The sequence below is a fragment of the Hippopotamus amphibius genome, chromosome 9, assembly GCF_030028045.1.
Source record: "Hippopotamus amphibius kiboko isolate mHipAmp2 chromosome 9, mHipAmp2.hap2, whole genome shotgun sequence".
Taxonomy (NCBI): Eukaryota; Metazoa; Chordata; class Mammalia; order Artiodactyla; family Hippopotamidae; genus Hippopotamus; species Hippopotamus amphibius.
Window position 1 is genome coordinate 33422754 of NC_080194.1, and position 25082 is coordinate 33447835.

The window sequence follows — 25082 nt, forward strand, 5'->3', positions numbered from 1 at the left end:
GGCTACTCTTGCTTGCGGTGCCAGGGCTTCTCATTGGCTTCTCTTGTTGCAGAGCATGGGCTCTAGGCTCACAGGCTTCAGTAGTTGTGGCAAGTGGCTCAGTAGTTGTGGCACGTGGGCTCTAGAGCACAGGCTCAGTAGTTGTGGCACATGGGCTTAGTTGCTCCGAGGCACGTGGGATCTTCCCAGACCAGGGATCGAACCCATGTTCCCTGCATTGGCAGGTGGACTCCCAACCACTGCGCCACCAGGGAAATCCCACTTGGAGAACTTTAAAAGCTGTTGATGCCTGGATCGGAATCTGAGAGATTCCGATTTATCTGGTTTTGGATGCAGTCAAGGCAGAGGTTTAAAAGTTTCCCCCAGGTGATTCTACTCTGCAGCCAAGGTTGAGATTAAACTGATGTAGAAAATAGTGAAGCACTAAGATTCTCTTAAGCATGGTAGTAATATGTTGGAGATAAAAAATATTTTAAGGAAGACTAATAGGAGTATACAGCGTAGAGGGAAAAGACTATAGGAGAACAACCAGAATTTTTCAATAATTCAGGAGGAACAATTACTAAGGCCAACATTAGCATGCATGCAATGACACTGTAGGAAAGAAGATGCATGTAGGAAGAAGATGATTTAGAGGGAAGTAACATGGGGACTCAATAATTAATTGAAAGTTATACCTGATCAAAGGGAAAGAGAAAATGTAGAGTCAAGTTTCTAGTACAAAAGAATAGTGGAATCCTTAGCAAAACTAAAACAGTTGTGAAGCAGTTGGCTAATCACTACTATTGATAATATGGTAACTGACATCAAGTGATCACTATATTAGGGACTATGCTATGTGCTTTACATACATTATCTCATTTAATCTTTACAACTCTGTAAATACAGTTATTCCCATTTTATAGATTCAGAAACTAAAAAGTGAGAGCAGTTAAACTTGCCCAAAGTTACACAGTAAGTTGTAGAGAAAATATTTTAACTATCTGGTTTGCTCCTTTTCCTTATAATAGAAAGATGATCAGTTAATACTGAATTTGTTGAATTTGAACAAATAACAGAAAGAGATAAACTATCGAGGCTATTGAGGCCACACAGGAACATAAATGAGAGAATCAAGTCAGATTTCACTGGGGTGGAATGAAGAGAAAACATCTAGATAAGGCAGTCACTGCTCAGTTATACTCGAATGTTGCCCTTTTGGAATTTCAGGCCCAGGATTGCCATATTTTAAGGCTTTTCATGAAAAGATGGAAATCTAGATTTGTATGTAAAATCTTCTAAAATTCAATGTCAACTAATTCAAATATTTAAAATTACTGTGTGGCCTAGACTAAATATGGCTGCACGTTTGCACCTCTGATAAATAGGCTGTTAGAAACTCAGAATTGAAGTTAGTATGAGATCTGGACTGGAGGAGATGTATGATTGGGGAATGCTTCAGCACAGAGAGGATAGTAGCCACTTCAGGAGTTGTATGTGTTAGAATAATAACCAATATTTGACATTATTAAAATAATGCAAATATCTGTAAGTTAGCAAGTCAGTCAGGACTCTAAGGGCTTCTCAATTTTTAGAAAACGGACGTAAAATGTAAGTGTTAAAACTAGCAGATTGAAGTGGGTGTATTTAAAATTCAGTTTTCTATAAACTAAAAGCTAGATTCCAGAAGACTTTAATTTTCATACATCCATGACATGATGGAAATATTTCAAAATGTGAATATCTGTCTCCCACTGATTGAAAGGTAATTGAAAGACTGTGTTTCATCTGTATTTCTACTTTACTCGTCCTAGCCCAGTTTCTCACAAACACTCATAACTGCAAAGTCCATAGCAGAGGAGTTCACAATTAGCAAAGATCAAATAAAAGATTAAGTAAAACCTCTTTTATTTTTAATTATTGAGTTTCAAGTTCTTCAATTAAAAGACCACCCAGGTTTTAGGATTCAGTAAATATTCTCTTTGAAGTCTAACCTAGAATAGTTTTTCAACACTATTCTATCAGATTAATGTATTATCAGTCAAAAAGAATGTAAGCCAGTTATGTAAAAACATCACAAATATATATGAAAGCATTTTTGCAAACTGTAAAGCCCTACCGAAATTATTTGAAAATATTATTCTGGTGTTATTTTGAAGCTGAAAGGGTCCTGAAATTACAAAGTTGAACCTCTTGTATTTGAAACACAATTTTTACCTTTCTTAAAAAGTTTCCTTTTTTTTTTTTTACATGTAACTAACTCCAAGGGTGAGAATATCTTTTCCAGTTGTTAAAGTTTAAGTGAAATTGACTCACTAGCAATAATTTTAGAAAAACATAATAATGAGGGGGAATGATCAGCCTAATATACGGCAAAGATCTAAAGGTGCCGGAATTGTGTTAGCAACCTTTAGCGCCCACCACACCCTTCCACAATCAGGTGTAAATGTCCTAGGAAAAACTGGCACCTCTCTTGAAAGTCGTATTAAGGACTAGGTGCTTTCAACCCCAAAAGCTGTTTTGACATGTCAAATATAAGTTTGAATCCTTGAAAATCCTGCCCTTTATTGGACACTGTCTTTAAAAGTCATCCACGTTAAAACACACACATAGTTTCTTCCTTTAGATTACACATTATATCAAGAACTATAGTCAAAATGAAGGTGGGGATATGTCTGTTGTTTAAGTAAATGGAAACATGACTCCATTTTTGCATAGCTAAATGTCGCATACGATGGAACACTTCATTTTACTGCACCTCTGCTTTAAAATACTAGCCGAGAAGTATAAATAGTTCAACCTGACGGTTTTGAAAAGCCTAATCCTATTTGTTAGGATGGACCGTATATAAAATGGGAATATACGGCTGTCTTCAATGTGCTTTTTAAAAAACAAATCAGGAGCTGGCAAGTAAAATCCTCCCGCGCTCCGCAAACACTTCTTCCAAAGAATTCTGGTCTTCCTCCGTGACCGCTGGCCGGACATTCCTTTGGGGAAAACTGCTTCCCTAGTGAGGTACAAAGACAATAAAACCCTTCCTTTCATCCCTTTCTCATTCACTCAGCAGGGGGTGGAATAAATAGGGAGCTGAATGAAGCTCAACGCTCGGAGATGCACCGTCTACTCTCCTGAACCCTACTCTCCCGGCTCCCCGACCCAGAGGCTGCCAAAGCCGAGCACCTGGAGACCCGCGATTCCCGGCGCTGCGCCCCGGGGGCGCCAGGCCTCAGCCCTGCACACCCGACCCACGGAGGCCCAGCCTGGAAGGGGCAATCTCGGCTCCTCGGGGGCGCCAGGAAGATCAATGCCCGCACACGCCAAGGACAGGAATCGGGTCGGGTGGAAGGGCGAGCTTCCGTCCCACATCCCCGGAGAGAAAACGAGGTAGAGAGGCTGGGGGCTGTAAATCTCGAGCATGGGATACGGACTCCAGGAACAAAGAGACAGGAGGAAGAGGAGACAGGCACACGAACGCAGACTCAGACGGCTCTACGACTTTACGCAAGCGGGCCGCATCCCGACCGCGCTCAGCTCCCTTTACGCCACTGGCTTGGCCTCAGAGCCTTCGCGAATATGGCTTTGCGCACTGCGGCGGGGCTGCGCCGCAACCGAGCTTGGCCCTGTGGCTCCTCCCTGCCGCCCTACGCCGATTGGCGGCGGACAGAAGCCAGGCCGCTGATTGGGTGGCGAAGGAGCCATTCGGGGAGGCTCTGGTGGGTTCGGCTGCCCTAGAGTGATAAGTTCGGCTTCAGACACGCCTCAGCGCCAGCAGCGAGTCGGAGCTCTATGGAGGTGGCGGCGAGTATCGGGTGGTGGCTGCAGCAGTGACTCTTCTGAGCTGAGAGTTTCAAGCCGGTCCCAATTCCTTCCTCCCCCTTCCCTCCCCCTTTTTTGTTTTCCGTTCCCCTCTCCCCTCCCTTCCCCGTCCCCGACGACCGGATCCTGAGGAGGCAGCTGCCGTGGCAGCTGCTGAGTTCTCGGTGAAGGTGAGTGGAGCCGCCGCCGCCGCCGCCGCCGCCGCGGAGTGGAACGCTCTAAAATGGCCGCCGTCCCTGGCCGCTTCTTCTCGAGTGGTACAAAATGGCGGCCGCAGGCGGAGCCGGGCGGGGCGACCCTTTTCCAGCGTTTCCTCCGCGCTTTGGGCACCTGGAAATTATTCGTCTTTGTCCTGCTTTCCCGCTGCTGACGGAGTAGAAGGAAACTGGCAGCGCTGGCGGCACCTGGCCGTCTTCGTGGCTGTCGGTGGCCGTCCCCCATGGGGCCGGGGCCGGGGCCGGGGCGCGGGTGTGCTCGGACGCGGAGAGAGCGTGGCGGGGCGGCGCGCGCCGCGGGTAGGGACGCGGGCCGGCGGGCAGGGCCCGGCCGTTGGCGCGGGACCAGCCGAGGCGGAGGAGTCCCGGAGCCCGGCCTCCGGTCGGGGAGGAGGTGTGTGAGGCCCGGGGCCGGTGTGGAGCGGCCAGGCTGCCCTGGGTGGGCAAGCGAAGCCCCTGCGCGGCGAGCTCCGGCTGCGACGGGAGCGGAGAGGGAAACGAGGGTGTCAGAGCTTTTGTAGGCTGGGGGGGGGGAGGGAGCGGCGAGGCGGCTGTCAGTCCCTCGGGGGTTTATGGGTGGGAGGGGGTCGCTGGAGGCGGCGGGTGGGAAGGAAGCCGCCTTCCTGCCTGAGAACAAAGAGCCGGGCCGCGGGGGTGGCCTCCACTGCTCTCCGAGGCTTGCTCGCGGCGGCTTCGCAAGAGGCTGTCGGAAGCACTTCCCTCACTCGGGCCTGGGCGGGAGGAATCCACTGCTCTTTTGTTCCCAGGAAGGGAAAAAATGGGGCGGAGGTTTCTGCTGCCATGTTGCGGCCCCGGGCTTCCGCCTGCCCGGTGCCAGCCGCTGTGCGTGCACCCCGTGTCTCGGGTCTTCCCGCAGGCCCTGTGCGCCCGGTGAAGAGTGAACAGTGGGGAAAGCCGTCTTTAGTTACCCCCTTACTCACTGTTGCTCCTCGTTGAGGCAGTAGAAACTACTACAACGTTTTCCACGTGATGTGTCCGGCCTGTTCAGAGTTAGATTTTTTGTTATTGATCTCAGTGCTCAGTTGTAAAGGAGGTAGAATGTGGCTTTTTCAAAGATTGGTTCTTAGCAGTTTAGATGTTCTTAAATTTCTATGTAGGCACTTCCTTGCGTTCTTGAACACGAGAATTTCTAGGTGGTAAACAAAATAAAATTTTACTGTCCATTTGTGTTTTGAGTACATTCTATTTTGGTGTTATGAGAGCTGCAATGCAGTGTAAGTTCAATCAACTGCAATGTCAGGCTCTGAAATAAATTGTAATTGAAGAGGGTTTACAGATTTGTGTGATAGCAGTGTCTAATTTTGGTACTCTCTCTCATTCTAGGTTTTTCATTTCTCCCATCCCCTTCCCTCCCCACCCCATCCATTAATATTATTCTTTTGAAGATTCTTCGTTGTCAAGCCGCCAAAGTGGAGAGTGCGATTGCAGAAGGGGGTGCTTCTCGTTTCAGGTATGTGTAGATTTATTTTGGTGATTACTGTGAAGAGACTATAATCACAAAACCAAAGGAATAACTACAGGTAATTCTGACTTAATTGTGCTGCAGGTTTAATTTATAGTTTGCTGTGTACAATTTTTTTAAAGCTCTTGAATTTTCATTGTTTTCTATTTGCTATCTGAAGAATAAATGTAATCAATTACTTGGCTTTCCATTAGGCCTAAGTTCAGTCTTCATTTGTGGTGTACTTACTGACATGCAGGATAATAAAAGAGATCCTTTATCTATTTGAGTGAAACATACTTGGGGTATACTTTTCTTAAAAACAAAAAATTTTCTGTTAAATAGTGCTTCTTCGGGCGGAGGAGGAAGTAGGGGTGCACCTCAGCACTATCCCAAGACTGCTGGCAACAGGTACAGTAAATGTGGAAAAAATGACCTCTATAAGTAACAGATTTAGGTTAGTGGTCCTTCTAATAATGCATTACAACTTAATGTCAGTAAGACATCAGGAATCCTGTCTTAATGGGCATGATTTATGCTACATATCTGAAATTTAGAATATCAGCTCTTAATTATTCCTCAGCCAAATCATCTAATGAGTTGAGGCTCTCAAACTGCTATTTTATTCTCTTACTCTTTGGATTATTTTCACAGATGTTATTTCTGAAATGAGTCATTATTATCCATACTAAGTTGTAGTAGTAAATTAGTATACATATAACATGGTCATTAGATATTAGACACGTTGGTTCTCATGGTGTGGCTCCTGGACCGGGAACACTGACATCACCTGGGTGGTTAGAAGTGCAAGTTATCAGGCCTTACCCCAGACCCACTAAAGCGGAAACTGGGGTAGGCTTAGGAGTCTTTTAACAAACCCTTCAGGTGATTCTGATGCACAATATTGTTTGAGAACCACTGACTGTGAGTATAGTTGTAAGGGAAGTTGAGAAAAATCCAAACTTCTTTCTATTTAGAAGGATTTCTAATCTGTATGGCATTTGATTTGTGACTGGATGCCATGTTTCGAGTTGTCTTAATCTTAATTCTCTTAATTTTTAATAGCGAGTTCCTGGGGAAAACCCCAGGGCAAAACGCTCAGAAATGGATTCCTGCACGAAGCACTAGACGAGATGACAACTCCGCAGCAAACAACTCCGCAAATGAAAAAGAACGACATGATGCAATCTTCAGGAAAGTAAGAGGGTAAGTTTGTTAGGGCTGTTTTGTCCACTAAAAGGAGGAAAGAATGGATTAACTGTGTTTCTCTTGTGTGTATGCTGTATTACTTAGAAAACAATGTTCATGCCTTAAGTGTATTTTAGTGAATGCCAGTGTTGACCGTTCTAAGCTGAAAATCGGCACATCAGTGTTTTGGGGCTCAGAGTTAGTTGCCTTCAGTCATTGGGTTAAGATGCACAAGCCTGTTGTGCTGACATTTCCTGTGCTTGCTGTGTAACCCAGTGACACACAGAACGTAGCAGTGTTAGCTCCTGGATTTAGCCTTGATATTATGGAGGCTCTTTGCTCTTTATCTGGGTGTTGAGAATATGAGATTTTCTTATGCAGCAGCTGGGGACCCTCCAGTTAGATAGATAATGTTTTAAATAACAGATTTATTTCAGCTTTGGTTAGATAGGTTAAGAAAAATGTCTTGATATTAATGGGGAAAGTGATGAAATGAAAAAATGAACATAATTTAAAGGCTGTTTTTCACTTCAGTAATTGTGTGTTGGCTGATATATAGTCTGATTCCTTTTTCCCCAGCATACTAAATAAGCTTACTCCTGAGAAGTTTGACAAGCTATGCCTTGAGCTCCTCAATGTGGGTGTAGAGTCTAAACTCATCCTTAAAGGGGTCATACTGCTGGTAAGTTAAATGTTGTCTTAACTGAAAAGGAGAGGAAAAGACTTAACCCAGGTTGGGTTGTTGTGTGTGTTTTGTGTTTTTGTTTCTTTATATTTGGATTATTGCTTAAAACTGAGGTGTGAGTTACATGTTAGATGTATGTATATTTGAACACTGGTGGGGTTTTTTGTTTTAAGAAAACACTAACTTTTAAAGGTGTCAGGCTTACAAGGTCAATTTTAAATTGTATGTACTGTGCTTGGAGGGTTAATTGGGCTGTTAGGCTGTGGGGGGTTGCTTTGTTTTGCCTTCTGTGAGAAATGCCGTATTTTGGTTTTGGAAATAAGTTTTATGGTAGTTGATATGATTCCAGCATCTGTTTATAGTTATTCTCAAGATAATTTCAACTCCTAAGGGGGAGAGAGTTTTACTAGTATGAGATCTGTGTAATTAGACTAATTTTGGTACACTGCAACAGCTAATGTTTAAGTGTTTATATTTTTCCAGGCTGTGTGCTAAGTATTTTCTTTACATGCCTCAGCTGATTTAGTTCACACAATAAGCCTTACAAAAGAGTTGTTGTTATTCCTAAGTTATGGATGAGGCATAGAGAATTTGTCAGAAATTTGTTGTGAGATTCAAGACCCTTAAGACTACAAGGAAGTATTAAGTTATAAAGAAACGCTTTTTCAAAAGTTGTCTTATTTAGTTTTTAAAAGATGTAGTTTTTTTTTTTATTATTTAAGATTGTGGACAAAGCCCTAGAAGAGCCAAAGTATAGCTCACTGTATGCTCAGCTATGTCTGCGATTGGCAGAAGATGCACCAAACTTTGATGGCCCAGCAGCAGAGGGTCAACCAGGACAGAAGCAAAGCACAGTAAGTGGTAGTGTTTGCTTGCTTATTTAAAATTGATTTGAAAGGTTTCATTAGCAAGCCCTGACAAATGTCTTTCATTTCCAATAGACATTCAGACGCCTCCTAATTTCCAAATTACAAGATGAATTTGAAAACCGAACCAGAAATGTTGATGGTGAGAATTTGTTTGATACTAAGCAGTACTGTATACGTTCAACTTAATTCTGAATGTTGACTTTATTCTTACTTCTTTCAGTCTATGATAAGCGTGAAAATCCCCTCCTCCCTGAGGAGGAGGAACAGAGAGCCATTGCTAAGATCAAGATGTTGGGGAACATCAAATTCATTGGAGAACTTGGAAAGCTTGATCTTATTCATGAATCTATCCTTCATAAGTGCATCAAAACAGTAAGTATGATTGGGAGTTTAAACTTATATTAATCACTGGGTACATCATTATTTGGGGGGGGGATGAGTCAATTATTTTATGACTTTACCATCTGAGAGTGTTGGTAGATTGCCAGCAAAATTGTTATGTTGTAAATATGGAAGTATGCAGTATGTTTTGCTACATAGGGGTAGAACTGATTACCTACCTATGTTTAAGTTGCTCAATTTGAAGGGATTTCTTCAGTAGAAACCAGATAAAGAGTTCTGTGCTAGACACTGTAGGAGCTGTACGGGTCAGTGCAAACTTAAGGGAAAGTGCTACATCTAAACCGAGAAGGAATTATAAACATGTGACATTTATTTCTTTTTGTAGCTTTTGGAAAAAAAGAAGAGAGTCCAACTCAAAGATATGGGAGAGGATTTGGAGTGCCTCTGTCAGATAATGAGGACAGTGGGACCTAGATTAGACCATGAACGAGCCAAGGTATGTGTGTTGCTGACAGAAACAGTGTAAGCTTGACTTATTGAAATCAAACTTATTTTTGTGATATAGAGGATTGCCATTAGTCGTTTACCTTGATAATATCTAGAAGCCTTAAAAACCTTAAATAGTATACATTTGCCATTAGCATTTCCTGCTAATTGCATATTTTAATTTTTCTTTCAGTCCTTAATGGATCAGTACTTTGCCAGAATGTGCTCCTTGATGTTAAGTAAGGAATTGCCGGCGAGGATTCGTTTCCTGCTGCAGGTACAACTGGTTTCTTTAGGTGTGTTGGTAAGTTGACTTTCTGTTTAGGAGTATTAAAATAATACTTACTAAAACAAGTTTTATATTAAAGGACACCGTAGAGTTGCGAGAACACCACTGGGTTCCTCGCAAGGCTTTTCTTGACAATGGACCAAAGACGATCAATCAAATCCGTCAAGATGCAGTAAAAGTAAGTTTTGCTTTGTTTTTTAATCAGGTGGGTTTTAAGTTTATAATGGTACAAAGACCCTCTTAAACTTTTTGAGACTTAAGCTGTACCAGTAGAGTTTAATGTTTTTGGTGTCACCCTTTTGAGAAGTTGTTTATAGAAATTATGTAAGTAGCACTCTTATAGTCCAAAAAAGTATTCTGGTTTTTCCAATGTATAAATTTTAGTTTTATGTAAAATAGTGTTCAGAAATAAGTGTTTATTCACTTTATTTCTGAAGGATCTAGGAGTGTTTATTCCTGCTCCTATGGCTCAAGGGATGAGAAGTGACTTCTTTCTGGAGGGGCCGTTCATGCCACCCAGGATGAAAATGGATAGGGACCCACTTGGAGGACTTGCTGATATGTTTGGACAAATGCCAGGTGATTTTGAACAAAGTAGTGGTTTGGTTACATTAAAAAATGAGTTTTTAACATTTTAATAGTTAAGAGTTCTTCATGTGTGTGTTTTAAGGTAGCGGAATTGGTACTGGTCCAGGAGTTATCCAGGATAGATTTTCACCCACCATGGGGCGTCATCGTTCAAATCAACTCTTCAATGGCCATGGGGGACACATCATGCCTCCCACACAGTCGCAGTTTGGGGAAATGGGAGGCAAATTTATGAAAAGCCAGGTAAAAAAAAAAAACATTTAAAGATGTTTGCAACAAGTATTAAATCTTGGAATGTATATGAATAGATTTGCTTTTTGAAAAGTGCGGATATTTCAGGTTTAGAAAACCTAAAAACTGTGTGTTTTTCTAACATCTGTGATAGTTATTTCAAACTGGGTAAAATGCTTATGCTTAAGATCAGTAAAGTATTAGTAAAATCACATCACTATTTAAGTTAGGTTAGATTTTTATTCTTCCTGTTTCATCTTTTACTTTCTCTGCGCAAATACAGTTAAGCTTTCCTATGGCTTGGCCTCATCCCTTTGGTACTAGATTACCATAGTTTGTGGACCCCCTTTTTATCTAGACTTTCTTTCTCTCTTTCTGAAATAGGGGCTAAGCCAGCTCTACCATAACCAGAGTCAGGGACTCTTATCCCAGCTGCAAGGACAGTCGAAGGATATGCCACCTCGGTTTTCTAAGAAAGGACAGCTTAATGCAGATGAGGTACATTTGCCTATGTTACTTATATATCATAGTTTGTCAATTCAGAAATCTATTGCCCGATGATTATAAAAAGACGCGTTATTAAGAGGACTTAATGCTGGAATTCTTTACCTTCTTTCTCTCTTTTCTGTACTTCTTTTTCTTTCTTTGGATGTCCAGCGTCCTATGAGCGAAGATTATGAGATATGAGGGCAAATCTATTAAAAGTCTTTTAGTTAGAGCAAGGAAAATGGTGGTTGAGATGTTGTGACTTTTCTGCAAATGGAATGACTTAGAATAAAATGTTTTCTAAACTAAATTTTTTGGTTTTTATTTTAATATTTTAGTGATGCTAATCCTTGGAGGATTCGGGTATAAATATAAGATTTATAAGAATATTTTACTTTTGTGTAGATCAGATCTTTAGTTTTCTTACCAGAAATTAAACCTAATAACACGGAGTAACCTTTTTAGTATTTACGATACTTAAATTTCTGCCATTGATCCTATCATGTTTGTGTATGCTACATTAACTTTAGGATGTTGGAGTGTTGAGTTTAATATGTTAGCTAACTGCTTGTTAACTTGGATGCCTGTTTTGATTTGTTTTCAATTCTAGATTAGCCTGAGGCCTGCTCAGTCTTTCCTAATGAATAAAAATCAAGTGCCAAAGCTCCAGCCCCAGATAACTATGATTCCTCCTAGTGCACAACCACCACGCACTCAAACACCACCTCTGGGACAGGTATGGACTGTAGTATGACAACATTTTCTATCGTTCCAGTACTTTCTGAAGATGTCTGAAGACTGCTTTTGAATGTTTTCCCTCTAACTTCATAAGCTCCTTTTTAATATTAAAATTATTAAACATTCACACCTATCATTTTGCTGTTTTTTAGACACCTCAGCTTGGTCTCAAAACTAATCCACCACTTATTCAGGAAAAGCCTGCCAAGACCAGTAAAAAGCCACCTCCATCAAAGGAAGAACTGCTTAAACTAACCGTAAGTCTCAAATAATCCCATAGTCTAGTTCATGGAGTGTATTTGAGATAGGAAAACTCTAAAGATATTTGGACTTTGTTCTTTCAGGAAACTGTTGTAACCGAGTATCTGAATAGTGGAAATGCAAATGAAGCTGTCAGTGGTGTAAGAGAGATGAGAGCTCCTAAACACTTTCTCCCTGAAATGTTAAGCAAAGTAATCATCCTGTCACTAGATAGAAGTGATGAAGATAAAGAAAAAGCAAGTTCTTTGATCAGTTTACTCAAACAGGAAGGGATAGCCACAAGTGACAACTTCATGCAGGTAGAACACTTTCCCAATTCTGTAAGAATTCTTACCTTTCAGATTTGGAAACTAATAAACTGACTAGGTTTACATGTTCCTTTTAAGGCTTTCCTGAATGTATTGGACCAGTGCCCCAAACTGGAGGTTGACATCCCCTTGGTGAAATCATATTTAGCACAGTTTGCAGCTCGTGCTATCATTTCGGAGCTGGTGAGCATTTCAGAACTAGCTCAACCATTGGAAAGTGGCACCCATTTTCCTCTCTTCTTACTTTGTCTTCAGCAATTAGCTAAATTGCAAGATCGAGAATGGTTAACAGAGCTTTTCCAACAAAGCAAGGTCAATATGCAGAAAATGCTCCCAGGTAAGAGAATGCTGGGGATTTTATTTTGTTTTAGTACTAAATCTAGAGATTCCTTAGTTCCTTGAGTGAATTTGTAAAAGTCAGGGTAATTATTCTGTCCAGAGAAAATAAGTATTACCACAGGTAGATTTCACTTTTATAAAAAGGGGTGGTTATGATTTGACTGTTTTCATTTGGTCCAAATAGTTTCCTTTACTAGGTTCTTTATTATTTTCCATGAATCTTATGCATTTGGGAAATCATTTGTAAAGCAGTTTTCTAGACCAACTGAGTAAAATGAACTACCTGATGATGGGAATGGCTTTGTCTCTTCAGAAATTGATCAGAATAAGGACCGCATGTTGGAAATCTTGGAAGGAAAGGGACTGAGTTTCTTATTCCCACTCCTCAAATTGGAGAAGGAACTGTTAAAGCAAATAAAGTTGGATCCATCCCCTCAAACCATATATAAGTGGATTAAAGATAACATCTCTCCCAAACTTCATGTAGATAAGGGATTTGTGAACATCTTAATGACTAGGTAAGATAACAGTTTTGGTTTTCTACATCTAGTTAGAGTTAACCTGTGTTTTTGTTTACTAGGGAAAAAAGTCTGCAAGGCAAAGGGACTAAGAATTGTCTGTATTTTTGAGCTAGAAAATTCACTTTGAGGTTCTAATAAAATCTCTTTCTGTGCAGCTTCTTACAGTACATTTCTAGTGAAGTAAACCCACCCAGTGATGAAACAGACTCTTCCTCTGCTCCTTCCAAAGAACAGTTAGAGCAGGAAAAACAACTGCTTCTTTCCTTCAAGCCAGTAATGCAGAAATTCCTTCATGATCATGTTGATCTACAAGTCAGTGCTCTCTATGCTCTTCAGGTGCACTGCTACAACAGCAACTTCCCGAAAGGTGAGAGAACCAACATCAGAAGAAGAACGAGGAAGGGGCAGTTCTTAAACTGCACACTAAATAATGGGGTCATTTTGTCTTTTAGGCATGTTACTCCGCTTTTTTGTTCACTTCTATGACATGGAAATTATTGAAGAAGAAGCTTTCTTGGCTTGGAAAGAAGATATAACCCAAGAGTTTCCGGGGAAAGGCAAGGCTTTGTTCCAGGTAAGTCTTTGAGAAATTTGGTGTGCTTTTTCCAGTTTACTAATGAGCCTTTAAAAGTTGAAATTACAAACAAAATAGGCCTGGTAATTTATACATACGTGTCATTCTGCACTATTATAAGCTGTGGTAAAGTAGGCAGCAGCAAAACAAGGTAAAGCTGTGAAATAAAAGGCTTCAATCCTAGTAGTGTCTAAGCTGTTAGATTAGATGTGGCTAACATTTTTTAGAAGTAAAGCTACTTGCAAAGATAGTGATTGTACAAGATTGGATTGAGACATCTTTTTAAATACCAGTAGAGGAGATTGTTTCTGATTTCTCTTACCATGATTTTCTTCTGTCTTATCAAGTGGAATTCTAGCCATGGGGAAGAATTTGTATGTCAGGGGTATTCCACAGCATTACATTAATCACCTGCAGAGTAATTTAAAAGGAAGTTCCAGGTCTGATCCTAGGCATTCTGATTTAGTAGGTCCCTGTGTGGTATACAACCCAGATGATTCTCATACTATTTTTCCAAGGGCCAGGCTTAGAGACACCTGGTTTATAGTATCTTTACTCCTGAGGTTCACAGACTAGCTTCATGAGGGTAACCCTCACAGCATTCGTTCTAAGTCTTGTCCTTGGGGAATCTGATCCTACAGTTTTTGAGAATATTTTTTTGTCCCCGTTCCCCCCCCCCCCCCCCATTTGTTAACTGTTTAAGCTTGAGAGGAGCCACTGTCCCTTATTAAAACATTCCTGAAATGTAATGGGTGTGATATCAAAGAATGAGACCCGAGTTGACTGGCTATAAGCAACTTGTATGCTATCCCAAATCCAAATAAGCCATTCTTTAAAGTAACTTACAGCTAAGGCACAAATGTAGTTTCCAAAGGCTTTTGCAATTATAAAATGTGTGGCACTAAAACTTTTATCCTAGGGTATATTGTTTGATCTGGAATAAAAAAATTGTGCTATTCTATCTTCCGTAAATACTACTTATTTTGTTAAATTATAACTTTACAGGTGAATCAGTGGCTAACCTGGCTAGAAACTGCTGAAGAAGAAGAATCAGAGGAAGAAGCTGACTAAAAGAACCAGCCAAAGCCTTAAATTGTGCAAAACATACTGTTGCTATGATGTAACTGCATTTGACCTAACCACTGCGAAAATTCATTCCGCTGTAATGTTTTCACAATATTTAAAGCAGAAGCAACGTCAATTAGGATTTCCTTCTGCATAAGGTTTTTTTGTAGTGTAATGTCTTAATCATAGTCTACCATCAAATATTTTAGGAGTATCTTTAATGTTTAGATAGTATATTAGCAGCATGCAATAATTACATCATAAGTTCTCAAGCAGAGGCAGTCTATTGCAAGGACCTTCTTTGCTGCCAGTTATCATAGGCTGTTTTAAGTTAGAAAACTGAATAGCAACACTGAATACTGTAGAAATGCACTTTGCTCAGTAATACTTGAGTTGTTGCAATATTTGATTATCCATTTGGTTGTTACAGAAAAATTCTTAACTGTAATTGATGGTTGTTGCCGTAATAGTATATTGCCTGTATTTCTACCTCTAGTAATGGGCTTTATGTGCTAGATTTTAATATCCTTGAGCCTGGGCAAGTGCACAAGTCTTTTTAAAAGAAACATGGTTTACTTGCACAAAACTGATCAGTTTTGAGAGATCGTAAATGCCCTTGAAGTGGTTTTTGTGGGTGTGAAACAAATGGTGAGAATTTGAATTGGTCCCTCTTATTATAGTATTGAAATTAAGTCTACTTAATTTATCAAGTCATGTTCATGCCCTGATTTTATATACTTGTATCTATCAATAAACATTGTGATACTTGATATAGTTGTGTGACGTTAAGTAGCACCTACAAATTTATGAAGAATTGATAGCTTTTGTTTTCAGATAGATCCTAAGGAACTTTAATTCAAAATCAGAAATTTACATTTTCTGATTAGACAGAAAATTCAAGGTGGTTATTCCTTTTCACATCCTGTTACTGGAAGTAACCAAACAAGTCTTGTAATCAGGGGCCGTTTTGAGAATCACAGGTCTCGTTAATTTGGTGGGCAAGAAACCTGGTGACGCTTATCTTCTCATTGTCATACTGAAATATGTGGTGAACTGAGAGGCTTAACCACCCTCATGGTTAGGACAAGCCTAACAGTTATATCATCATTCTCAGTAATTGTCCCCACCCAGGAAATTCCTGCTTGAAACCCCACAGTAGCCAAGTAAAACTGGCTCCTTAATGCAACTGAAGCCCTGCGTGGAGGTTTTTTTTTTTTTTCATATAATTTCTTTTCTAATGTACAAGATTACTTGCAACTCATAAGGTCTGGTGGTTCCTTAGTCACAGTTTAACATGAAACAGCTGGGCAGCTTCTCCTGAATAGTCCAGGGCAAGAGCAGTAATGAGTGATTGTATACTCTCCTTAGGTTAACCTTGATGTGAAATGAATTGTTGTCTCCAGAGAATATGTATATGCCGGTTGAATGGCACCCAGGTCCTCAACTCTTAAAAATAGCAGACTGTATAGAAGGGAAGAAGGCCCTAGTAGTTTATTGTCACCCAGCCTGTTTGCGTCCTGGTCCTCCCTCTCTCTCAGGGTTCAGGGAGTTCGAGTTTTCTTGCTTCCTCCCAGGCAGGGAGGGCTCGTGTCCAGTTGAGGGTTCTCCCTCCACTAGGCAGGGGTCTGCGCCTGTATGGCCAGGGTGTGGACCAGCCCAGCCAGCTCTTCTGACAGCGCTGCGTGGACCAGCCGATGCCGTTGCAGGGACTCAGTCCCTCGAAGCGAGAGCTCACCACGGCCACGCAGAAATGCGTCTCACTGCCTGGTGGGACCGCGTGGCCAGTGCTCTCATTATGCAGCTCCAGCACATTGGGGTTCAAGGCCTGCTCCAACTTGGTGCAAATAACGGCCTCGACGGGACCAATGGCCCCCGATCCCGCGCTGCCCCAGGACAGACAGACACGGCCAGCCATGGAGAACAGGCGTCCGACCAGCTGCCCACTCAGCATCGGCTTGTACTCAGTCTTGGCTACCGCAGTTCCCACTCAGGAAAGGAATGCCTCGTGGAGGTTTAAAACGTATTTTCAGAAACCACTTAAGCATTTGCTCAAACCCTCAACCCCTTGCTGACCAGTGCTAGGGATGTGACAATCCTAGGTGGGCTTTGGCTTGGGGAGGGCCTCTTGAAAGTGTTGCCGGAGTCCTAGTTGCTGTGTTAGCTATTAAGAGCAACGTGTACTTGGTTTGGGGGGAGCCTCTAGGTAGGCGGTAATGTACCATACTGCTAAAGCCGATAGAACCTTTGTCTTCAGTGTTCTACCTGCATATTCTCCAAAGAGGCATGGTGGGGAAAGCCAGCATTTGTGTCCTATTGGAGTCAGGAGCTAGCTCTCCCGGTGTTCTAGTAGACCTCTTCATTGAAGTTACAACAGAAGTGGAGACTTGTGTAAACTGACTTCAGGTAAAATAGAATTTCAAGACGCTGACTTTACTAGGCTATAGAAATAAATGGCATTCCTGGTGCTCTGCCCAACTCTCCCTCAGGGGGGGATACTGATTTATAACCCAGCAAGTGTGGCCTGTTGTTACAGAGGTGGGTCTTGGTTTCAGTTTACAGCCAGAATTCTCCCAATTCAGCTAGAGAATTGGGCCAAAGTCCCAGAGTTAGACTTGGTGTGTGGAGATTTGTCAGAAGTCAGACTTTTCGTCGCCCTACCCCCACTCTTGCTTCAACAACTCAAATACCTCTTAAAGAGTAATACTCCCACCTTGTTCAGTAAATACTGAGTGGGAAATTTTACAACCTACCATACTATGGAGTAACAGTATTTGAATGTCTTGGCATGTTTCTTGTGTGAAAGATGTGCTTTCAGTATCAGCATACAAATAATACAGTGACATGTCCTGAAGATAAGATTCCACATATTCCCCCAACATTGGCTTTCCTTTAAATCCAGCAAAACAGGTTGTCTTCATTGTTGCCAACTCCCTTTTCTTCCCCCATTCTCAAACATACTGCACTTCACTCCTACAGCAAAACTTTCTCAAGATCTCTAGTAACTCCAGTGCTGTCTGTTATCCAGTAGGTTTTCATCCTATAGGCAGCATTTGAGAGCAAATCGTTCCTTGAGACTTAACTTCTTTTCAGGACACCTCAGTTTTCCTTCCTCACTCTTCCTTTTTTTTCGCCTTGTTTTTTATTTATTACTCTGTTCCTTCTTAATCTCCATTGCAAATGCATGTTGTCAGACCCAATGTCCAATTATCAAATCTTGTTGATTTTTCCTTCAAAACATTAGAAATTGGACAATTCACCTCTTCAACTGTGGCTCTCATTTCTCATCTAGATATCACACCAGCTCTAACGGGATTCTCTGCTTTGCCTTTGCTCTCTTTTTAGTCTCTTCTTCACAGCAGCCAGAGGAAGAGGAATCCTTCAAAAGAAAAAAAAAAAAAAAAAAAACCAGCTTAGCACAAAATCTACCAAAATGACTTCCACCTAGATTTTTAAGTCGAAATACTTAAAATTGATCTACACGGCCCTAGGTCTGATCTAGTCTCTCCACCTCCCTTCCTCTACCCACACCCCATTTCTCAGATCTAGTTTCCTGCCACTGGCCCTTGCCCATACTGTTCCCATCATCCTGGCCTCCTTTGAGGTTCTGGGACTTGCCAAGCACTGGAGGTTTTCTGTTCCTGCTGCCCTCTGGATAACTGGATGACTGGCTCTCTTCCCGTGTCAGGTCTTGGCTGGAATATCACTTTTATTAGTAAGGTCCACACTGTCTACCCAATTTTAAATAATCCTGAGCACATCCCTCCTCTCTTTCCTGTCTACCATTGTTATGTGACATGCTGCATGTTTGCGGTTGACTCTCCAGAAAGTGAGGAGCATGACCTTTTGGACTGTTTTGTTCACTGCTATATCCCCTAGCACGCATAAGCACTCAAGTATTTGTTGAACCAAATCACAATGAGTAAGTTATCCTGCATGGCAGGATCTGGACACAGGAGAAGAAAGGGGGAATGGAAAGAACTTGAACTTGAGTTCTAGACCTAGGGTTCATTCCTATCCCTTATTAGCAATGTGATCTTAGGTGAGATATTTTATTTCTGCATCTTGATTTCTTTTGAAAATAGGGCTAATGCTGAAGGGTTGCCATGAGAACTAAATAAGGTGGTACATGAAAGTCACTAGCAGAGGCTCCTTTGATGTATATGTGAATTACCTCAGCAGCTTTTCCAAGACTTCTCCTCATGAGAACTGCTTCCAGCCTGAGCTTCCAATCACCAGCTCAGTCCAATGGGCATTTCTCAGTCTTCCTAGTTGACCTATCAAAAGCATTCAACACTTGACTGCGCTCTTTTCTATTTTGTTTGCTTTCCTCTCAGCCTTCTTGGTTTCCTTTTAAGGCTCTCTTTTGTTGTCTGGTTCATGGATGTTCCTGTTCTGCTTTCCTCCCTCAACACTGTCACTCACTCCTGTAGCTCCAGTTACCATCTATGTGCTAACGACACCTATATCTTGAGTTTAAACCTCTTTCCAGAACATCAAACTTGTGTGTCCCACCAGCTTCTGGACATTTTCTCTGAGTGTACCCACAAGCCCTTCAAACTCAGCATGTCCACTGCTAAACTCTGTCCCTCAAACCAACATTTCCTCTTCTCCTGGCTCTGAATGATACCCCATCTAAGCCAGAGACCGGAGTCATTCTTTACCCCTTTATTAGTCTCCACCAATCACCATGTGTTATCCATCTTACTTCCATTATAGCTCTTGAAGCCATTTACTTCCCATTTCTGTACTGCACCACCCTAGTCCAGGCACCATCATCTCATGCCTGAAGTACTGCAATAAGCTTCCACATGGTCTCCCTGCCTTACAGCTTACTCTCCTCCCAGTCCATTCTCCGCATTATCCTCAGAGCGGTCTTTTGTAAAAGTCTGTCCTTCCTCTGCCCTTCAGTAGCTCCTGGTTTGCCTCAAAATTCAGATTTCTTAATCTAATAGTCAGGGCCCCAAGTCATCTGTTTGCCTCCTTCAATATTCTTTTCATTTTCTCTCTGGGCCTTTGCCTAGGCTGTTTCTTCTGCCTGGAGCATTGCTGTCCTCACTATTATACCCACTTCTTTGCACCTCTTCATCTAGCTTATTCTTATTCATCCTTCAGGTATTAGCATGAAAGTCCCACATTCGGAAAACTTGCCTTTTTCTGCCAAGGCTGTTAGAAGCTTGTACCCATCAGGTTCTTGGTTGCAAAGAAGAGAAACTTATTCTGGACAAAGTAGAAAGAGAATTTATTGGAACTCAAGGGATCCACAGGAAGCACAGAGAAGCAGGTTTAGAAGTTAATGGGGGAGCTTCCTAGGTGGCTCAGTGGTTAAGAATCCGCCTGCCAATGCAGGAGACATGGGTTCAATCCCTGCTCCAGGAAGATCCCACATGCCGTGGAGCAACGAAGCCTGTGCGCCACAACTATCGAGCCTGCGCTTTAGAGCCTGTGAGCCACAACTGTTGAGCCCATGTGCTGCAACTACTGAAGCCCACACACCTAGAGTCCATGCTCCGCAACAAGAGAAGACACGGCAATGAGGAGCCTGCGCACCACAACAAAGAGTAGCCCCCACTCACCATGGCTAAAAAGAAAGCCCGTGCACAGCAAAAAAGACCCAACACAGACAATAAAATAAATAAATTTATTTTTTAAAAAAAAGTGAATGGGGACTAAAGGAAGGTAGAAAACTGCACCACAGAAATAGCCTGGCTAGGGTAGTGCTGTCTCCAGAGTGTCGCCTGCCGGTATCTGAATGAACTGCCCAGTGACACCAGGTCCAGGTCAGAGGCCTAGAGAAGCCCACCACGGACCGAGCTTGAATCATGTGTTCACCCCTTGCTGCCATGGTTTCCTTTAATGAATCAAGGATCTGGCTTTTGAGGCCCCTGTTTTATCGAGCAGGCCCCGACTCTCAGCTATACAATGTAGGGGGAAGAAAGGAACTTCGGAAGGGATTTGGGTGGACAGCTAGGAAAAAAACAATTGTCCACTGTGAGTCCACTCGGTACCCCACTTCCCCACCTAGCACTTAGTACACTGCACTGGGACCAACTGCTTACCACCTGTCTTTCCACTTTCCACTCCTCCAAGAGGCGGGTGCGGAGGTCTCATTCATTGCTCTCTTCCTAGTGCCTAGCGCAGTGCTGGGCACATATTAGGGATCAATAAATAGGTATTAAACGCAACATGAATCTAGGTTTTGTGGAACCCAAATTTGATGCAGTTGGGGGTGGGGGAGAAGTTGTGGCTCTTAAAGAACACAAAATTGTGCTCAGGGCTGGAGGAGTCCTATGTAAGAGAATGGCCTTGACACGTAAGCTTTATTGACTTCATGGTAACTCGGAGTGAGAGACTACAGTCTATGCACTACATTATAATAATTTTCATACCTATTTGTACCCACTAGACAGAAACTAAAAACAGGGTATTTATCAAAAAATACTTGAAGGGATGTGACTTTTTTTCATTTGTGGCTGTCCCAGCCTTACCATTTCCCAATGCTTACAATCCAATTACAAAGCACCGAGTTCCCCCACATTAATTTATACATTTGTACATGCAAAATGTACAGATGAATACATTTGAATACACACTGCCCTGTCTGTGCCAGCCTGGCACTAGGGGCTGGGACACGGCCTGGGTAAGACGCCATCTCTCCCCGCAGGGAGTCCACAGTCTAGCGGTGGAGCAGACAGGAGCAGACACTTGGAGCCATGGGCCAGGCAGTAGACACACTGAGATGGGAGAAAGGGGCCATCTGAGGGGAGAGGAGGACACATCCTGGAGAAGCTGAGACTTCAAGGAAGAGTTGTTTTCCCAGCAAACATTGGAGGGAGGGCTTTCTAGGCACAGGCGGGGAACCCACCTCCACCTTTCTCCTGGCTTCACAGAGCTCCCATCTCCCTTCCACTCTACACCAGGACAGAGTCCCCTTCCAAATGAGGGGACATCTTTTGTCTTCTGCTGGAGGATCGCAGCTGTGCAGTGGAGCCAGGAGGACAGGGAATCACAAAGCTCTTTCCCACTTATCTCAATAGATTTTGAGAATTCCAAGGAGCGTCCTCCAAGGAAAGCCAGGGCTCTCACCAAGGGGACTTCTCAGCACAGAGCAGAGAGGAGCAGAAACAGGACACCAAAATCACACAGGCTGCCCAGACCCAGGCTGTCCTCCCAGCCTACATCACCTGGAGTTAGTCCAGGAGGATGAGACGGAGCAAGGCCACCCATCAGGATGCTGTCTCTATAGTGCCATCTGCTGGGATCCCTGGAGGAGACTCCCTTGGCAGGAGGATAGCGTATCCTTGTCCCACAGGAAAGGCCAAGACATATTGGACTTGCTCATCAATGGGAGAAGAGGCAGTGAGACTTTTGGCCTCAACGATGCAACGATGTGGCTAAGAAGCAGTGAATCCTCGAGGGCCGTTCAGGATGTGCAGAGTCATAGACCAGAGCCTGCACCCCAGCTCCCCCATTAATTAGTTCCATGAACTTAGGTCAATTGCTTTACCTTTCTGGGCTTCGTTTGCCTTATCTGTGAAATAATCCTTGGTTCATCCACCTCCTAGTGTTGTTGCAAGGACACAGGTAATGAAAAACAGCGTTGGACAGGTGTGGGATGGCTCTCCAAGTCCATTCATGTCATAAATACTTATTGAGTCCCAGCTATGTGCCAGGCACTATTCCAGTGCTGGGGATAAAACAGTGTATGAGACAAAGTCTTCTTATGGAGGAAACATTCCGGGGAGAGAGAGAGAGAGAATAAACACATAATAGTGTCAGTAGTAAAAAACGCTGTATGTAGAAAAATAAACAGAACAAGAGATAAGGAGTGATGTAAACGCTACTTGAAATAGGGGATTATGAGGAAGTGACCTCTGAGCAAAGATCTAAATACAATGAGGGAGTGAACTATGTAGATATCTGCAGGAAGAGGGGCAGCAAAGCCGATGGCCCCGAGATGGGAAGGCAGGTGGAGTGCCTGAGGATCAACGCCGGGGTTCGTGTGAGGGAATAGCGCAGGGGCCTGAGGCTGGAAAGGGGCGTGTAGAACTAGCAGGACAGAGTAGTGACTTTGGTTTGTTTTTTTCTAAGTGGAATGGACTACCTTTGGAGGATTACTATTGTTGTCAATGAATGATACTAATAACGCATTAACTCTCTTCAGTGCTGTGCCCTGACGTATTGTTAGGACTAGTCTAGCTAACGTTTCTTGGGCATTTCGTATATGTCAGGCTGGACTAGGTATGTTAGTCATTCCAGTTCATCTTCCTAGCCTCCTTGAGGCAGGCACTTTACTGTCTCTATTTCATTGATGAGGAAACGGAGGGTCAGAGAAGTTAAGTATCTCACCCCCCAAGATCTTTCATGTATTCAGCCAGTGGTAGGAGCACCTTCCTTAGTGCTCTTTCAAAAGTTTTAAGTCACAGGGTCCTGATTTGGACCCTGCACTGCATCTCGAGAGCCAGCCCTCACCACCACATGCACAACTGCACATCGAGGGGACAGAGGGGGAGAGGAAGGAAGAGCCTCGTCCCAGCGGCGGTGAGCGCCTCCTTCCTGGGGTCACGGAGAACTGGTGAGTATGTGAAGGTGCAGCGCCTCTGAGGGTCGGGCCATAGGACCTGAGGTGAGGAGCAGTCAGCCTCCAAATCCCCCTGTAATGGGTTCAGTTGTGTCCCCCTCAAAGGATATGCTGACGTCCTAACTCTTGGTACCTGCCAAAATGACCTTATTTGGAAATCAGGCCTTTGCAGATGTCAAGTTGTGCCAGAAAGCACAACGAAATTTAACACAGATTTCATCATTATTCCTGGGGACATGATCACGCAACCTAAAGACTTAGCAAAAGTTATAAACAAGCCATTTTAAGGACCACTTTAAAAATCCATACGCTAAATGGAGACGGAAAAAACCCCACCTACTGGACAAATGGGAAGGCCAAATGTCCTCATGTGACGCAGATGGGCACTTGTAACTCAGTTGCCAGGAGTGACGTTGCTCCTGTAGTTTTTATGTGCCTCCCCGCCAAAACGATCTGTGCATTACCAGAGCTGCAGGAGACAGTACCCCCACTCCATGCAGCCTGAACTGGTGACACATCTTCCCATCGAGCCTCACTCGCTCCTCAGCCCAGCAGAAGACTGAGGGCCCCCTGTCATCCACCCGGTACCACACCCCACCCTGTGCTTCCCCATTCATCTGCTAATCTAGCCCAGTTCCCTGTCCCTGCTATCTCAAGCCCTTCCTTCAGACCCTGGGTGCCACAGTCTATCACCAGCAGATGTCCCTCTATCCTCAGGCTCTCTCTGGACATTCCTGCCACCTTGTTCTGAAGGAAGCTCAGCTGTCCCCTGATACCATCCCTTGGTCTGCTGTCCTTCCTCTCATGCCAACGGCCTCAGATGGGCCAGTGTCCACCTCTCTTCCCACCAGCACTTACCAGCCACATCTGCCCTCCTTTCTTTCAAACACCCAGATCCTTTGAAGTTTGTATCACCAGACATCACTACCTGCCTGGTATGTTGACTTTCCTGTTCTTCAAAATAACTATCTCACATCTTCTCCTCCTTCCCTAAGCCTTCTCTGACTCTCCTCTCCCCATCTCTTCACACCGCAGCCCTGGCTGGTGAAATTGCCTTGCCAGGCTTTTCAGCCCCAATGAAAAAAATTTGTGGGTGTTCCCCCAGTGAAGCTTCATTTGTAATGATATATAACCTCGCTACTCCTAGTCTTTGGACTAGTATCACCTGGGAACTTGTTAGAATTGCAAAATACCTGGTCTTACTCCAGACCTGCTGGATCAGAATCCCATTAAAGTTTGACAAGCTTTGACACACCACCTAATAGAGCCCCCGCTGCTGACTGCCAAGTATCATACTGCGTCCCCTGCTGTGGTGGCCCGGGACTCAGCTTCTCCTTCATTGAGAAGCAATTCTATTCCCCCATCTCTTCCTACCACTGAAACTACCAACTTGCCAGCAATTGTCCCCACGTGACTCCCCTCCTTCGACTATGGATCAAAGGTCCCAGGTCTTTCCAAAAGCCAAAGCTTCTCTCCATTCCCGGACCCCATTCCCTGGGGCTAAATAACTATAAGGCACTTGCTGTCCCCACCACAGGAAACAGGGGCCCACCAGCCATACCACAACTGTCCCTGGGTGTACACTGTCAGCGCGTATGACAACTGAGAGCTTCAAAGCTGCTTTGAATAGGGGTTTTGGACAAGATCAGCTGTTTGCAATGTGAGATACCAGCAGGAAGAGTCCCTGCATCTTCTTGGAATCAGAAGAGTGGAAACCTGACTTCTGCAATTTCTGTGAACCATGAAAAAGGATGTTCATGGCTCCAATGCCAGAAAGTTCAAATTAGACAGATAAGAGGGTTGCAGGTGCTGAAGCGAGGTCTGACTATCCTTTAAGCCAGCCCCAGCATTTGCGCCTCCCTTAACTGCTCACGGCCAAAGAACATGGTGGTGATGCCTTTTCCCACCAAATAAAAAATGTTACAAGAGACACAGGAAGCCTGTGGTAAGGGTATAGGTCTCGTATTGTTTTCATATTTTATTACATCACATATTCTTCTGTGTTCATGATAAAAATAATGAATGAAGCTGGGTCTTTGACAATACTGAGTCTTCTGATTGA

General features: G+C 43.2%; 1 protein-coding gene, 1 non-coding gene and 1 pseudogene across 2 annotated transcripts; 2 read left to right on the forward strand and 1 right to left on the reverse strand.

Annotated features, from left to right (window-relative positions):
* Positions 1-3070: 3070 nt before the first annotated feature.
* EIF4G2 (eukaryotic translation initiation factor 4 gamma 2) lies at positions 3071-15212 on the forward strand. The gene is made up of 24 exons (XM_057749338.1): positions 3071-3363; positions 3413-3692; positions 3825-3965; positions 5417-5481; positions 5818-5883; positions 6538-6678; positions 7240-7342; positions 8068-8199; positions 8287-8353; positions 8435-8586; positions 8942-9052; positions 9236-9319; positions 9411-9509; positions 9769-9910; positions 10002-10162; positions 10535-10648; positions 11247-11372; positions 11527-11631; positions 11719-11934; positions 12022-12280; positions 12596-12800; positions 12959-13170; positions 13256-13377; positions 14383-15212. Exons 1-24 carry the CDS (start codon positions 3071-3073, stop codon positions 14446-14448), a joined length of 3462 nt encoding a protein of 1153 aa, XP_057605321.1. The 3' UTR covers positions 14449-15212.
* On the forward strand, positions 10701-10843 carry LOC130829588 (small nucleolar RNA SNORD97). Its single transcript, XR_009047611.1, has one exon. It is a non-coding gene; the product is annotated as a small nucleolar RNA SNORD97 (small nucleolar RNA).
* A 771-nt stretch (positions 15213-15983) lies between the features above and the next one.
* On the reverse strand, positions 15984-16423 carry LOC130829480 (bolA-like protein 1; annotated as a pseudogene).
* Between the last annotated feature and the right edge of the window lie 8659 nt (positions 16424-25082).

What these genes read in the sequence shown, in the direction of transcription:
- EIF4G2 (XM_057749338.1), top strand. Translation starts at nt 3,071, where the DNA reads ATGAAGCTCAACGCTCGGAGATGCACCGTCTACTCTCCTGAACCCTAC. An exon ending in AGCCATTCGGGGAGGCTCTG is followed by an intron (nt 3,693 to 3,824) that starts GTGGGTTCGGCT and finishes CTGAGCTGAGAG; the next exon opens with TTTCAAGCCGGTCCCAATTC. An exon ending in GGATTCGTTTCCTGCTGCAG is followed by an intron (nt 9,320 to 9,410) that starts GTACAACTGGTT and finishes TTTATATTAAAG; the next exon opens with GACACCGTAGAGTTGCGAGA.